This window comes from Ceratosolen solmsi, unplaced genomic scaffold (genome assembly GCF_000503995.2).
Source record: "Ceratosolen solmsi marchali unplaced genomic scaffold, CerSol_1.0 scaffold1, whole genome shotgun sequence".
Lineage (NCBI taxonomy): Eukaryota > Metazoa > Arthropoda > Insecta > Hymenoptera > Agaonidae > Ceratosolen > Ceratosolen solmsi.
In genome coordinates, this window is record NW_011948415.1 from 3003832 (window position 1) to 3021752 (window position 17921).

Consider the following 17921-nt stretch of genomic DNA (forward strand, 5'->3'; position numbering starts at 1 on the left):
AATAGAGAGTATATAAGATTAAATAAATAATAATTAAATGAATAATAATCAAATAAATAAATAATTACAATGTATCGAGAAATACTTAGATGATGAATATAGTTTTCAAAACTACACAATTACAACATAAAATTATTACCTACAGATAGATTAAATAATGAAATCGAATAGAGATTGATTTACTATAGAGAAAACGGTTTTCCCATCCCCTTAACCATATACGCATAAAACCAGCACTTAAATTTATCCACTTGCACGGGACGTGCATAATAAGTTGGTCAGCCTGCAAAATACACGAATTCTATAAGAAGCTCCAAATTCTATGGAGGTCTTCGCACTTCGTATTCGCATAGCCGTGGAAACGATCTCTTTATTCCACAATGTTGAAAAATAATTTTTGATTTTGGAATTGCAGGTCGGTTGGCGCATGCGTCACGGAGTATTTGCACTTGAACGTGTGCGCGACGTAGTAAACGATGGATATAGAGTAACGTGGTGTGCGAGGGATTGTCAGAGAGAGAGAGAGAGAGAGAGAGAGAGAGAGAGAGAGAGAGAGAGAGGGATATAGAGGTATAGAAAGCTCGAAACGTGCGTAAGCTTTGATATATGAGTGGGTGGCACCACACCGTGACTACCAATAATCGAACGTTATTGCGTTACCACGGTGAAATTCTGTGTCTCTCTCATTCCATTCATCGCTGTCGTAACAGGAAGAGCTTCAACCGTGGGGTTGTCCAGGAGAAATACGAGATTTAGAAGAAAGCACGAACGAGGAAGAAAGAAGAAGAAACGGGAAGGAGAGGAGGAAATGGATAAGGGCAATACGCGGCTTCGCCTTTATCGCAGTAGAGGTTTGGACTTGTGAATGCGGAAGCATCAAAGCTCGTAAGCTATAAATGATGAAGGAGAGAAAGGAAAGTTCAAGCTAGTTAGCGACGGACACTCCCATCCTCTCGTTGTCCTGTTAATTCTTTTACCATTTTATCATCCTGATTTTGCGTTAGTCCGGGAACATCCGATCCCTACCACTTAAAACCACTAGTTCCATTTCCAATGCTTGTCCCCTTGGATCACCTTGGTTTATGGAATTTAGTTATATATCGAGTGGAAGTTGTGTTGGGGACATTTATTGGTTCAATTTTTCAAAATTTCATTTAGGGTATTATGTTTTAGTTAAATTATAACTTCCTAGTTCGTAAGGAGGGTGTGAATTGATGCTGAGAATTGAATACATCAACTCTATAAATGCCAAGAAAGCCTCCATTTAAAATTCCTGTAATTCCATTCTGACTATAAAATACTTTAGAATATAAATATAATAATCGATCGAATCAACAATTTCAAAATAATATCACTGATGAATATATTGCAATTTTCATAGATAAATATATATCGTCACTTATGCATATTTGGCGTTTCAAGTACTCCAGCATTATATTATTTTATTTGAACTGCAGGATCTAACAGTGATCGACCATTATTGAATAATGCTTATAAATTATTGATACTATTCTTATAAAAGGAGTATCAAGGTATTAATTTTAATATTTACTATTTTCTTATTCGAGAAATTCGTATTAAATAGAAGGTGGCGATAATTCAATCGATGAAAATATCACAGATAATTAATTATTATTTGACTAATTTGCATTAAGATTTTCATAAAACAATTTTTTATTGATTTTTGGTTATAATTTTGAATTATTTAACAATCTGTTATAGTACTAGATATTGTATTTGAATTGATTAAATAATTAAATCTTCTAAATTAATTATTCTTCAAAACTGCTTAAGCGTATAAAGACAATTAAGAACAGCATTTGAGCATTTGGTTTAAAAAATGTAAACATTTTATCGATAAACTTAATATTTTTTAATAAAATATTCAGGAATTTATTTAAAAAATGACATACGAGTTTTTCTTTCAGACTTGATTACAGAATAGTTGAAGCCTCTGTAAATAATAATACAAAGAGCACTGAGTATTAAATATTTTGGGCTCGTAACGTAGTAATTTACATACGTAATATACGTAATATAATAATGTACGTAAAAAATTATCGAATCAGTATGATTTATCGACTATTCCCTACCAAAGTACTATTTTCACTTATAATATTAGTTATATTGTATTTATTATGAATTATTTCTCAGTAATATCTAATTTATTAACTATAAAATACAATATTATTTATTGTTTTTTTTTATATTTCTATTTATATTGTCTTTATTAATTAATTATTCTATTCTGTATGTAATTCCTTTGCAATTAGATAGAATTAATTATTTTTATGTATGATTATTGAATTATCATATATGATCAATGAAGAAATATCGTCATATATGATTAATGAAGAAATTAAAAAAAAATAAAAATATTGAAAATGTCAACTCGTATGACTTCCGTAACTTTATTTAATTTAATTTTAACTAAATTTAATTATTCTATTAAAGTTTGTTCTACTCCCATCGTGAAGAGTAAGGGCGAAGTAGAAGCTTAAGGGGACGTATGAAACAAGAAGCGATTTTGTTTTTACTATCATAATAGGAGGTCGTCCATTACCGATATCCATGTATACGGTTAGATCAACACAGGAAAATGTATAAAAGTTAAAGAATATAAAGCCTGAATGTATAGATTTTCTTATTTTCCTCGATTCGTTCGTTCAATGCCAATTGATTAGCAAACGGCTAAGAAATAGAAAGTTGAGGTGTCCGAAATTTATTATTTATACAGTTATTTGCTTTTCATTTACCATTAATATATATAACCTTTATAATACATAGATTTATATCTGTTGGTAATATGTAAATGTAATAAATCGAAAGTATATATTTATTAATCTTTTACCAAGTCATCCAACCACAATAGTTACCTTACTGAATTTAACATTTCTAGAAATTACATAAACGGGATATAAAAATAATTTTAAAATACTTGTCATTGTATAAATCGAAAAGAAGGAAGAAATAAATTTTAAATTAAATAATGAAATTGAAGAAACATAAATATTTAAATAAATTCTGATTGCATTAGGAAAAAAGGAATTAAAATCATTTTTAACGGTATAATAAATTATATAAAATAGTTTATATTATATGAAAAAGTACTTATAATATGAAAATTAAAAATTTGTATTATATTGAATATTATCATCTATTTATTTTTTTTATTTACTATTTTCTATCATTCTATATTAATTCTACTACCAGTTAATTGTAAATAATATTTTAAGTTTAATCTATATTTTAATACCATTTATGTCTTTTTATCCTTTTTCATTTATCAATCTATCGTATTGGTAATGTAAACATTTTATAATGCATCTTGTTATATATATATATATATATATATATATATAACTCAAGTTCTCATGTCGTTGAAAGCATCCAGTTTTTGAATTTTTTGTATCAATTTCATATCTTATTCTTTTACATGTATATGATATTGTTATTATTATTATTATTATTATTATTATTATTATTATTATTATTATACACACAAGAATATCGGATGAATATTGAAAAAAAATCTACTTTAGAAGTCAATAAAATAACGTATTACCATCCTATGTTTTGAGAATGCAGTAATTTTTTCCTATAATAGAATAATATTTTTAAATAAAAGTATTTTTAACTCAATGTCGAATCAGATTCAATAACATTACACATAAACGAATATAGAAGAATAAAAATATTTTCTTTAATTCATAATTGTATGTACTCAAAATTTTCATTTTTTGAAAATTAAAAAGTTTTTTTTTAAAATTAGTTTTAATCCATCAAATAAAAAATCTTAATAGTCGACTAGCGTATGATAATAAGCGTATGTATTATCATTTATATCAATTAGAATAATTATGACTCGTTATTAAAATTGAAAATGCAAAAAACTAACTTTATAAATATTAATGTAAGAGTATCGCTTTTGTTAAAAATATTTAATAAATATAACAAACAGACTGTGTGAGTATTTCTTAATAATATGTGTAATTCATCAGTTTAACCAAAGGCTCTTTGTGTTTTTGATGAAAAAATGGCTAATTTGCCTTAAAAAATTCCGTCAATTTTGCAGTATAAAGTATTGGAAAATACGTAAATTTTTTGACAAACTGTATTACATGAATCAAATTATATCTTGATTTAAACGTATCTATATACACTTATGTATGTATAACTAAAGAATAAATCACTCGCGCTTTCCTTTCTGACATTCTTTTTCAGTTATGTAATCTTCCGATAAATAAAAATGTTCACGGATCTGTTTGATTCGTTTTATGACAGTCACCGAAGCATGAAGTTTCCGTCGCAATGTGACTCCGTGCCGATGAGAATAATAAAGAAATAAACAGAGAGAGAGAGAGAGAGAGAGAGAGAGAGAATGTGTGTGTGACGAACGGTGTGTGGGATGAGAGGGCAGGACACTCGGTGAAAGAAGGGGAAAAAAAAGTCAGGTTTAAGCATTGCGGGTCATGAGTAAGCGGAAGAAGATTCGCGTAACGTAGCGCTCGAGGGGTAAAATGACATACATGGAAGGGACAAAGCGCGTGGAAGGGGGATGGAGTCAGGATGGAAAAAAACGAGATGGCACATTGCGATATTAGAGGGGGAAGAGGAGTGTTGCGATACTCCATCGGGCAGAAATCGATAGAAGGACACACAGTGGTCAGTGAGGCTACGGCCGATGCTTTTGCTTTATTCAAGAGAAGTTGCATTTTCGAAACACTTTTATGTATGTCGTGATGCATATAATTTGCAAGACGTGTGTAAAAGCGATTGCGCTACTAGTTTCTTGCGTATCTTTAAATACTAAAAGACGAAGTCTAGTACTTGCAGTTGCGTTGCAGTGCCATTGCAAAAAGAAATCTTGAAACTACAAGCGTTTAGAGCTTGTAAATTGCATAGTTGAAATTTAGGTGAACTACCATATGAAAGATAATGATATTTAAATTCCATGTAATTTTATAATATCAATTATTATATTTATTCCAGTCGATGATATATTAATCTATGAAAAAGTATTACTTGCAAAGGATAAGTCAATGCATTTAATTAATATAATTTGTTTATATATACTTAAGTTGTATAAATACTTTTAACATGGTAATTTGATAGGAATTTTGAACATCATTTTTTTTTTTTTTTTTTTTTTTTTTTTTTTTTTTCAATTAGAATCAAATAAATATTCTCTGTTATTACTTAATACTTTGAATTGTAGTTTATATGAAGTTTAAGAATTGACATTTAAGTTTTTATTTCATTAATATTGCACTATTATTTAGCGATTTGGACAAAAGTATTCAGCCTTCAGTTTGAGATAAATTTAATTTTGTTCTTTTTTAATGTTCATACCTCGACTTTCTCATTTCAACAAAGTTTAATTAATACATTAAAAGAAGCTTATAAATATTCTTTTGGAGATTACATCTTAGATGTTCAAAATAGAATCAAGCTTAAAGTATTTGAGTTTCTCATATCTTAATACAAAGAATATCAATATTCACACTGTGTAATAACATAAAAAGATAAAAACATATTTCAACAAGTACACTGTACTTTATGATAATTTAAAAATACTTTGGTATACCCAATTTATATATTTTCAGAATGTATCATGTCTATGAAATATCACTAGAAAGAATTTTAAACATACATACAGTCAGTTGTAAAGTAAAAGTAATACAAATAACTTTAGAAACATTAAAATTGATGTTAATCTAAAAATAGTCAATAGTATTAATTATATAAACTTGCATCTTAACGTGAAATAATTTAGATTTTCTATTTTTTTTGATTTTTAAATATTTTTCTTTATTTTCTTTTCTTTTTATTTTTTCACATTTGCAACATTGAATTTTAATAAAATTGATTGGAAAAGTGGAATGTGGTTCATCATTGTACTATATTTTACCTTTTTTTCTTTATCTTTTCAAATATTTTCCAAAGTTACATTAACTTTTCTGATGTACAAAAGAGAAAGAAAGGGAAATAGATAGTTCGACAGACAATGTAAAAGGGAGAAAGAGATGGTGAATGAGTGAGTAAAAGAGAGTGGAAGATAGGGAATGACAGAAGTGAGAGAGTAAAGGCGAGGAAGGCAGAGGAACAGAGAGAGAAAGAGAGAGAGAGAGAGAGAGAGAGAGAGAGAGACGAATTATCGTATATTTCTGTGTTAAATCAAAGTTTTCCAAGATGCACTATAGATACATCATAGTAGAGAGAAAAAAATATCGAATTTCTTAGCGAGTAAGCACTCCGAAGGCAAGTGTTTGCATAGATTAAATATGAATTTTTTGCTGTGAAGGTAAAAAAGAGATGGTAAAAGAGAAAAGAGGAAAAGAGCGGGTCTGCGAGTGAACGAGGAGTCGAACTCCGGAGCGAGCGGGGACGCGAGCGAGCGAGAGAGAGCGAGAGAGAGAGAGAGAGAGAGAGAGAGAGTCAGAGCGGATAGACTCGTTGATTGGAAATGAGAGTTGCGGAGGGTCTGTCTCCCTCCTCTTTGTACTCCCAGCAGCGCAGCACCGAATGAGTGTTGGCAGAGTGCTCCTGATCGATTACTCGTCATCCGATGTCCCAAGTACCCCCCGCTATATCCCTCACCGAACCCCCTCCGCCCCTTGTCCACTCACAAAGTAAACGCACATTTTTGTGCTTCCATCACGCTTCAACACGTCTCGACCGATTCCGCTCCAGTCCGGCCTCGGGATTTATCTCGGGCTCGCCTCGTTCATTCGCTGTCCCTGGATGCGTGCCCCGTTCGTTTACTCGACTATCTAACGCGCCTTATCGTCGCTGCACTGCTTCAGCATATCAAGACACGCACACAGGCTCGCGTCCCCTTTATTCTTTGCGCGTCAAGCCGCTCAGCCGCGAAGTCAAACGCGATCGAGGGCGACTGGGCCGAGGAGGCGACTAGCAGGACTTCCCCGTCCCGGAACTCCAATCACATATTTTGTTATGCGAATTTGTTGGTAGGAGCGTGGCTGTCCAAGATTGTCACGAGCAGACCGGAGACGAGAATCCGAGACAAGAGTCATACGGCGAATGGATGGCCCACGAGGCAATGAAAATTCGTTGTTCTCCCTCTTCCACCTGCGACACTGCGTACATAAATTCTCAAGAACAGAGGGAATTCTAAGTACGAGAGATATATTGGAGCCATTTGTTTTGAAAGAGGACAGTGGCTAACAGTGGTTTTTTAATCTTAATTCTAAATTTATTGTCGCTCTTATGCCTAAAATTATTCTTTAATATGTTTTCCATCTGATATGTGCGTTTAGAAACTAGTAAAATCGTTTCGATAAGAGTAATTATATAATAAAATTATTCAAATAAAAGGCAGGTCGCCTAAAGAATTTCTTAGAAAATTTGGATTTTTTCAAGGCTGTTACTTACGATACGCGGATACAAAGGGATGGGGAGCCGACTATATTGTTTTTTAATAATATACGTTAGAATCGATACTTGTGCTGCGTGATTTTACCAAAGTCTTATTGTTGTCTTATATATGTTGTATTATAAAGTCTTATCAACTGCAATGAAAGATTTTTAATTTACGATGCATAAAAGTTCAAATCGGTAGCATTATAACTATAAATTTGATGGATTTAATTATTATTTTTGTTTAGACCAAGTAAAATTTTACTGTATAAAGCTTAAACTTTCAAGCTTATCTTCATACATTAAATTCCGTTGTTATTTCATTCATTATGAAGTTTTATTAAGAAAACTGTTCTAACTACTGACTAATAACTATTGTATTTATAAATTGTTTAGCAAAATTTTATGAATAGTTTAAATTTAATTTATTATGTGTAAGCAAATTAAGTGTTCCAGTCTCATGATGGTATATATATATATATATATATAATATATCCGAGATAAAAATTATTAAAAGATCTCCCCGATTTCTTTTGTATTTGTGGAGAATTATTATTATTACTCTGTAATTTTATTCTATTGTTGGTGAAAGTAAAGAGTACAGCAAAACTTTTTTCTTTTACAAAAAAGACACTCTATAGAGGTGTATATTTTACGGGAAATAGCCACGCTATTGTTTCAATTTATAAAAAATTGTTTAAAAAGCGTTTCAGTTACAAATCGTCGAGTATACCTTTGACAAAATATCCAAAATTCGAGTGTATTGCATGCCTAGTCACTGTCCTCCAAACCACCTGAAAATTCTTGATCTTTGAACTTTGATAAGAGAACAGCCTTTACCCCCACCCCCAATATTATACATACCACTTATATAGGTACTATTGTACATATGCGTACTGGTGTTAGATAAACCACATGCAGCATAAAACGAAGAATACTGGCAGCGGATTACTGCCAATTCTTCATTGTCGCTGGCAACTCGCCACATCTCTGTCTTTCGTCCACTCTCTCGCTCTCTCGCCGACTCTATCTCATTTATACAGGCGTGCACATATACACGGAAACCGATTCGAACGCTTATTCATCCCGTACTCTCCTTCCATCTACCTGGCCCCTCTCATTCCACTTTCGCCGCTTCAACCAGCGGTGCCGTACAGGGTGTGAGGAAAGAATCTTGTCGCCCGAAATTCGTTTTCCTCCAGTGCCTCTAGATCCAGGGCGCCGTGTGAAAAAGTGTCTTGCGTACGAACGATGTCACAGAGGCAAGCGAATTTTGCTCGTCAGAGAGCAAAGGGACGTCGAGCGGCCAACGAATTGTGTCCACAGAGGCGTCAATGAATCCAAAAGTCCCACGCTCAGCTCGCTTTTTCCGCACCTGCCAGCGATCATTTTTCGGGTCGAACGTGTAAAAATTGAGGAATAAAATAAAAAGGAGAAAAATAACGAATTAGAGCGAGATGGAAGGATAGATCAATAGAAAGATAGATGGATAGATGGATAGAGAGAGAGAGAGAGAGAGACAGATGACGACGACGACGACGACGACGACGACGACGACGACGACAAAGTAATTCAATTTTCGGTAATACAGATTTTTTTAGTTCTGTGCGCGTATTAAAGATTCTTTTTTAGAGTTTTATAGAAAGTTTTATACAAACAAGCGGTGCGATACTTCTTACGATAACTAAGTATATAATTTTGAGGACACGACATTACAGATCCTAGCTAAGATATAAGAAATCCTCCCTACTCTCTAACCTGTCGCATCACAAATATGTATCTACTACTTTTAGATCTTCAGGGAATTAATTTCGTCTTTTACCCTCTCTATCTTTATCTACTTTTTATACATTTAATGGTGATGAGTAATATATTAGATATTATATTGAAAAGAATATTATCATCCAACGTGCAAATGACTAAGGCAATGGATTTAATCGTTTTTTGTAAAATCAATAATCCCTATCGATGTCGAAAGCTCATTATGGATTAATTTATATTTGTATATAAAGTTGTATTGATTTTTTTAATCTTTCTAGGATTTATTATTATTTTTAAACATGTTTATGAAATGAATATAAGAATTATAGATGGTCGCAAGACTATGATTACATATCATAAATACATAGAAATTTCTTCTATATCATTCGATCATTTTATGGAAAAAGTTTTCCTATTTACACGATAATTATTGTATAATTAAACTAAAAATTAAACTGTGTCTCTGAATTAACGTAGACGATGAATGTTTCTTTAATACATAATGAATAAAATTTATTTGGTCAATCTTGGTATTTAGAAGAATCTTGATATATTTATAAAAATGTAATTTGGTAGGATTTCGTAAGTGTTATTACTTTCCTCGGACTAAATAATAAAATTACATTATCATATATAAAATATATAAATTTAACGTGTTATAGATTACAAGTAATACTATTTTAATACATATTTTAAACATGACATTTTAATATAATATAGTTTATTTCAATGATAATTTTGAAATTAGCTTTGTTAAAAAATATTTACATTAATGTATATATACGATTCGATATGCAGAGAATTTAAAGATTTTTAAAGCAATTTTTCAGGCTAATTATTTATAATTTTTATTTTACACACAAATATAATCCGCTTTGGTAAAGCAGTGGATAATACGTAAAATTTATGAATTTTATATTTTTTCAAAATATACGTTTTCTATTGAAGTAAAACATGTTTATATATTCTATTTATATAAAATGCTATACAAATAAAATTATTAATTCTTTCGACGATTATACGGTGATTAAATGATTGGATTTTGAAATAATTTAAATTAATAAAAAAATAATTTTTAGATAAGCGCATTTTAAAACATGATTTTATTATTTCTAAATGCTAAAAAAACTTAATTTAATGACTTTTCTGTCAATCGCTTTATATTTCTAGTAGTTAATATTTTTATCTTAAATCAATAGTATTTGAAAATATTTTAAAATAATTGTTTCACTTTATTTACCATATTAATATTTTTCGCAGTATCAATATTTTTTCAACTATGGTCCGAATATTACTATTAGAATATTTTCAAAATGTAAAAAGGCATTTATTTTACATCCTATTGATTTAATACCAAAAAGCAGAAAGAGCATTAAAGAAAATATGCTTTTATTACATTAATTTAATGCTATATATATATATATATATATATATATATAAAATTTTGTTGAATATTAATTATAACATGAAGAAAGCGATTAAGAAACATTAAGACATAGCACAACCTGTAAGTAATGTCAAAGAAATACTTCTTGATAACTCAATGTTTAGAGCATTATTATTGCGTTTGTTCTTAAGTCCAATGCATATTGAGAGGAAGAACTTACCGATCAAGAGGATCAGTGGCAGCAGGGAACTCGGATCCATCGTCTCGTCTCTCGTCTAATTGAGGACGCGGCACTGCAAGCTCCCGAAGCCGGCTCAGTGCATTCTCGAAACTTCGGACCCTGAAATTGCCAATAACACAAAAACGAACGCATTAGATAATGAAATAGAGAGAAAAAGCGAAGCGAGATAAGGGAGAAAAATGGCAGTGGGTTATCCAGGAATAAAGTGGGTGTGGGTCGGCTTACTGATAAAAAAATAGAGTAGCGCCATTTTTTCAGGCTTTTTGCTTTGTATTTTATTGTGAATTTTTGAAAAAAAAGCAAGGGAATCGCAAAGCCTTATTCTTGTCTTGTTTTCCAGCAACTAATCCACAAACAGGGAAGTTTATTTATATCTACACAAGCAATATCTCCGATAATATTATGATTTTTTCTCGTAATTTGTCTGTATTTGTGTCTTAAATTAAGACTAGATTGATTTACAGTAAAATTTTATATAAAAATTACTCTGTCAAAAGTCATATATATGAGACTAATAAAAGTAGGGCTTTTTTATATTATTCAATTTTTTTCCGTCATTTGTTTTTTAATCCCAAATTCATGTTATAGTTTAAGTAAGATCATCAAATAAATTTGAGTCGATACACAAAAAGAAACTAATTGCTACAAATTTGTTATCAAGACTACGAATCCTTGAAAAATAGCTATTCGAATGAGAGCTGAATTTGTAAGATTAACTTGTTACTATTTCTATATTTCATTATTTTTAATCGTTGACTAATTAATTACCTTAACAAATGTATGTATGGTGATATATTTAGTATAATATTATGAAATTTTTAATGATTCATAAGTATTTTAGTTTTTCATTATGTCATCAAAACTAATTTGCTATGGTTCTATTGTTTTCTCATTCCTCATAAAAGATAATTTATTTATATGTTTTCTTAACTGAAAATGAAGTCAAAACATAATACACAAATGTTAATCAAAGGATATCATAATAATTATAATATAGCATACCATTAGAGGTACTTTGTTATTTATTAATATTAGTTATAATTGAATAATATTAGATAGTATATTTATATTATCAGAAGTATGTATGAAAGGATAAATATGACATTCCAAAAGATAATACTGGATATTAATAATATATAAGTGATTAACATGTCCACTGATTAATTACATACATACTCGAATATGATAAATATTATTATAAGTAAGACAAATATTATATGATAATAATAATCAAATTGTAATAATTTGAAGAAATTCTTAATATATTAAAAATACTTTTTATAAAAAATTGTTTCTTTTTATTACAAATTACATATTCTAATTCTAAATAATATTATACAAATATATAATATATTAAATGATTTAGAACCCTTCATAATAGACTAGAGCCGTAAAGTAATCAACGATCTTTAAATTTTCACTCATTATCCACTTGATATTTGGCACTTTTAATAATTACTTTGACTATGATGAAAACACATATTTTGCATAATCGAACTTGTAAACATAATTTACTTTTGTCACACCAAAATGCTATTTATAGCTGTACACACACACACACACACACACACACGCGCGCGCGCGCGCAGAGAGAGAGAGAGAGAGAGAGAGAGAGAGAGTATCTTACACTTGATATATCCGGCAGAATATAGTTTCATATTTACGTCCCGAGTTCCTTTATTTCGGCAGTCGGAAGTGCAACGGTGGCCATTTTTCATGACATGCACATCCGTTTCCGGTTCACGATCACCGCGATATACAAGCACAAAAATTCAGATCACACTACAGCAAAAATAATCGTTCGCCTCTGCGTTTGCTTTGTATTGTTTGCTTTGTGATGACCGTGTCAAAATTCTACTGACCTTTAACGAAAATAGTTAGCTCTAGGTGTTCGTACAATCTGTGTTCAAAACAAATAAGCTTTACATTACTCGGCATTTGATAATTCTCATATTATAAAAAATTTAAGACATTAAATGCGAGAAAAGGCAAATTAACCTGATATTCAAACATTTTTCTTACTCTACTATTGTCTTTATCGATTTTAACACAAAGCAAGCATTTATGTATTTTCCACTATTAGACAAATATACATTATATTCATCAATAAAATTAAATTGTTGAATGCTTTGTTTCTAGAAATTTTTAAAGGAACTGGTACTATCATCATATTGATTAATAATTAATGAAAATGATAATTAATGAAAATTTTGTATTTGTGAATAGAATATTAATGTATTTCAGTTAAGCTTAATACTCTTTGACACTGATGAATTTTGCAGACTTTTACATATATTTAACGCCATATTATTGTTAATAAGCTTTAGATAAGAAATTTGATGGATATCAGGATTAATAAGCAAATCACATCGGTATTCCGTTTTCTTAGAAATGACATTTTAAAAATATGTCTATGTGCAAAAAGACAATTTTTTGCCAAAGTGAGATATCATTAGTTAATATTGACGTATCATTGATTTTAATTCACCATTTAATTTTCCAATTTTCATAATATTCAAGATGCTTACATTAGATCACAATACAAAAATGCATTGCTAAGTTATTTTAAAACATTAGAAAGTATTATTGTTTGTTAGATAAATAATAGAAATATTGAATAAAATATAATAATTTATCATACTTTTTTATAGACATTGCGCGTATACTATTAATTTCAGAAATTTCATTTAAATTCCAAGAAATATTTCAGGACAATAAGAACGAAATAAATATTTGATACATACGGTATACATAAAACGTCAACAATACTGTCAATACATAAAAAGATATTTATGGAATATTATCATATTCGGAAAGAAAAAATGATTAAAATATATTTTATTTTTCACATAACGCTATTTTGCTTTTGAAAATAAGTAAAAATTTCTTATAAGGAGGGAAGAACATTGGTAGAATGTATTTGAAATTTTCAAACTAACATAAATTTGTTTTCTAAAAAATTCACTTGATTAGTCTGACAGTATTAAAAAAAAAAAAAAAAAAACTCTAAGACAGAACAGACACATTCTTGTCTAAATGATTAAAATTGTCACAATTTTTAATATCTAAACATTTCTTATTTAATTAAAATATTTTTATTCAGATTTTTATATTTTTTAGCATTGATACAGGTATTTTAATCGATATTAATACATTTTACATATATTTGTTTCTATTTTCCATTAAAACTTGTTCATATTTACTATTCTAATACTAATATTATATTTACTGAATAAATATTAAATGTCTAGTATTTTATTACTTATTGCCTATAGAAAATTTATATTTCCCTACATTGTTTTGATTTGGAATACGCTTGTTAAATATAATATCATTAATTGATTTTGAAATTCGTTTGAATCATATAAATAAAAGATAAAACAGAAAATATAGAAAAGAACTACAAATGTTAATTTTGTCTTAATTTCATTCAATAAATATAATAATAAATTCTTTAACAATAATTAAAAAATAGACATTATTCATATAATATATAACTCATATCTATTAGTTATTTATTATTATTTATTTTATTATTATTAATATTTTTTTTTTCTGAAAATCTAATTAAAAAATACAATGATAAGTGGTATACACATAAAATTACATTGACTGATTTTCACTATTGAATTTTAATTAACACGTCTGAAAATAATATATTTGTCAGGTGAGCGAATGAAATCTTCATTTAGTAATTAATGTACCGCCTATATTTGTAGTAATTGATTTTCTAACGTCTGCTAGTCGCTTCTCTGGCAGGACGAGTACATTGTCCTCGCTATGGAAGTAGAAGGAAAATTGGGAAAGGTCAAGTACCTTTCGGCGACGCATAACGCGGAGTCGAATGCAGAGTTATTTTAGGATGGAAAGTGGAACATCTCAAATGGAAAACGTATGAACGTACGTATGCGCAATTTCGATGAGCACCAAGTCGCAAGAAAAAGAAAGGTAAGGAGCTCAACGCCGAGCTCAACATCAAAGAATCTTCAGTTTACATTTACAGCTGATTCGTATGACACAAGGATTCGTAAGAAATGAAGCTTTTGACGCTTCGTTCAAAAGACAAAATAAAACTTATGCGAGAATAAAGTCAGGAAGGACGCGGCTCGCGTCGAAAGTGCTCGGGCATTATCTTTCGGAATTATCTAGCGAACGAATGTAGAGTTTGTTGATAGAATTTCCTTCTATCCCAACTCGTTATTACACAGTATATTTCACGAATGATAAAACATTCATAAATGTTACGCAGTGCTTTTTGTGCTCGCGAGTCCGCGTGCGTGCATTGTTATAAATACTCAAGATTTATAATGGTACAACCAGTTTTCTTACTTTTACCATTATTATGGCTCGTTATGTTCAATCGTAAGCCTGCCTCCGTAGAATTGGATAAGCTCCTTGGAACGAAGCCGACGCATTCCCTTAAAACAAGCTTCATCCATTTTATCGACATAACTTGGATCCTTCGTTTAGGCGCCCATCAATATTATCAGTTTAGAGGAAACAATTTATATTAAAGCCACTCTCTTTTGAATTTAGCGCGTACGAAAAAGCACTATAGCTTATGCTTTAGAAATAGTATTTCGCGTCTAGGTAAGAGCGTGCTCGAAATGGTTTGGGGCTAAGATCATTGAAATCACTTATTAAATTGATAGAGAGCGAAGAGGCCTCTTGAGAGAAAGGCGAGTTATGGGCACGCGAGACCGAACCCCAACGCGAGGCGAGAGCGCTGGAAAAATGGCAGTGGCAGGAGGAAAGAGAAAGAGGAAGACCAGTCGAAAAGTAAGCTCAGTGATGAATCGATATAAAAGTGAGAAGCCGGAAAGAGAGAAATCCGATGAAATGGCGGGAGCGCCGTGTGGCGGTCTGAGAGGGGGAAAACGAAACGAGATGGAAGATATATATATATATATATATATATATATATATATATATATATATAATACGTATATACAAGAGATCGGCCCTCAAATTGGAAAAAAAGGAAAGGTGGAATAATAGCGACATCTTCCTTTCCTCATCGTTTGTTGTTCCTTTTTCCTTTTCAGTCCTTCTCCTTTTTCACTTTTCTCTTTGCTTTTTCTATTTTGCTTTTTGCTTTTTGCCATTTGCTTTTAATGCGCTACTACGGCCCTACGATGAAAGAAAATCTTGAGCGATAAAATGAAATTGAAAAAAAGCTCTTATGATATTTCTTCGTGAGCCGTCATTTTTTATATACGACACAAGGTATGTAACCGTAGCGTTTTTTCTTCTTCATCTATGGAATGAGTTGCAGAGCGTATGTTGAAGAAATTTATATGTATCTGACGTGCTGATCTGGGGGAAAAATATTATTGAAAAACGTCTCGCGAGATTTTTAGTTTTATATCTCGTATGATGTATTGTTGTTTCACTAAATAAATTCCTGTCATTTATCAATAATGCATTCGTCTGCATTTTAACGTCTTGCACATGTCATATATGAAAATAGAAGTTCTCCTTTAGAAAATAGCAAAAAAATGTGCAAAAATCCTTCACACGAAATTGATAGGAATGTTTAAGAATATTGCTACTTAATATCTTACTTTAAGGAGCATACTAAAGAGACATGTTAATTAAATGTTTTCTGTTACTCTAATCGTAAAATAGTACTCTAAATAATACTTCGAACGATATAACAATGTAATTATAAAGTAAAATGGTCGAATAATTAAATATTCAATGAATTAAAATCTTCGGTGCATTTCAAATGCTTCAATCTAATGTAGCGTATTGAAGCGAACGGGGGCTAGCGATTTCTGTTTGACTTTATTAGACTGCAAAGTCCTAGACATATACTTAAAAGTTGAGGAATAACGAAAAAAAAAAAAGAAAAAAAAAAAGAAGACCCCTCACACGATGAGACGCTCGAGGTTAGGAATGAGTGAAATAGAGAGGATGTAAGAAAAGTTAAGTTTGGAGCTAGCAAGTTCGAAGAGCTACCATGAAGGAATCATCATAAATCGAGAGCTTTCCAAGGAGCTTTCACACCCGCTATCTCTCTCTCTCTCTCTCTCTCTCTCTCTCTCTATATATATATATATATATATATATATATTCCATTCCTTCTCTTTAAACATTTTCTATTTCCCTTCGCGATTCCTAACGGCCTTGCCCGCTCAATTTCCGTGGCCCATATTTAATAAGCCAGCTTTATTCTTCATTACAATGAGTGGCGAGTCTATCTCGCTTGCTTCACTCAAACTCGAAAATTCTCTCTCGCTCAGACACGCAACTCATCTGTTATTCTACCACAAAATTATCATATCGCGCAAGTTGCGCTTGCAACGAGGCCATCCAAAGAATCTCGAAGGATTATAGTATGATAACGAGAAGAAATGGATAAGGATTTGGATTTTAAGTGCTCTTTAATATGGCGCTCCATTACTTCCCCGCTTTTGTAAGCTCTTGGAAGTGAAAAGTAAGAATTAACCACTATCTTTCTCCCATTTTCTCTCTGTAGCACCTCAGCATACTCTGGCGCTCGTTCCACCCCCTGAGTTTATTCATCTCTCTCTTTTTCTCAATACCGTTTACTCCATGCTCGTGTATATGCTAATATCTACTTTAATACGTTACGACAATATGATAATCACTTTTCATTTTATTATTATTTACCGGCTATATTAAATTCGTCTAATGTTTACGCGCCATTCACGCATACATTCACGAGGCTGTGGAGTCAAAATACCGATGAAAAGACTTGCAAATAAACTTATTTGATTTTCAATGAGAATCATAATTGAATCGGTTATTTTGGTAATTTCGTAGCTTATTATTATTCAGCTGTGGCAGTGAAAATTTAATAATATTATGTCCACTCAATTCTTCACGTATTATTAATATTTGAAACTTGCGTTTAGATATGTAAAATAATTTACGTACAATAATTTTAATGCAATTACTATTGAAAGGAATCGAAATTATAAATAAGCAACTAATATTAACAATTATATTGGTGTTATTAAGAATTTGCCAACTTTTTCATATCATAAAATGTAATATCAATAATTCATAATTCTTATTTATTATATACCATTAAATGATTATGTCGTAAGGAGTAGCATTTTTTTTTCTTCAAATAATTAAATAAGCTTGAATGACTGTTTGATTATACATTTAGATTATAATGTT

General features: G+C 30.6%; 1 protein-coding gene across 1 annotated transcript in view; it reads right to left on the reverse strand.

The window, feature by feature from the left end:
* The window catches only part of LOC105359002 (Down syndrome cell adhesion molecule-like protein Dscam2), a 119700-nt gene that overhangs the window by 43849 nt on the left and 57930 nt on the right, over positions 1–17921 (reverse strand). The window contains exon 2 of the mRNA XM_011495478.1: positions 10749–10868. Coding sequence (XP_011493780.1) covers positions 10749–10788 — 40 coding nt within the window. The 5' untranslated portion in view covers positions 10789–10868. The remainder of the gene's footprint in view (positions 1–10748; positions 10869–17921) is intronic.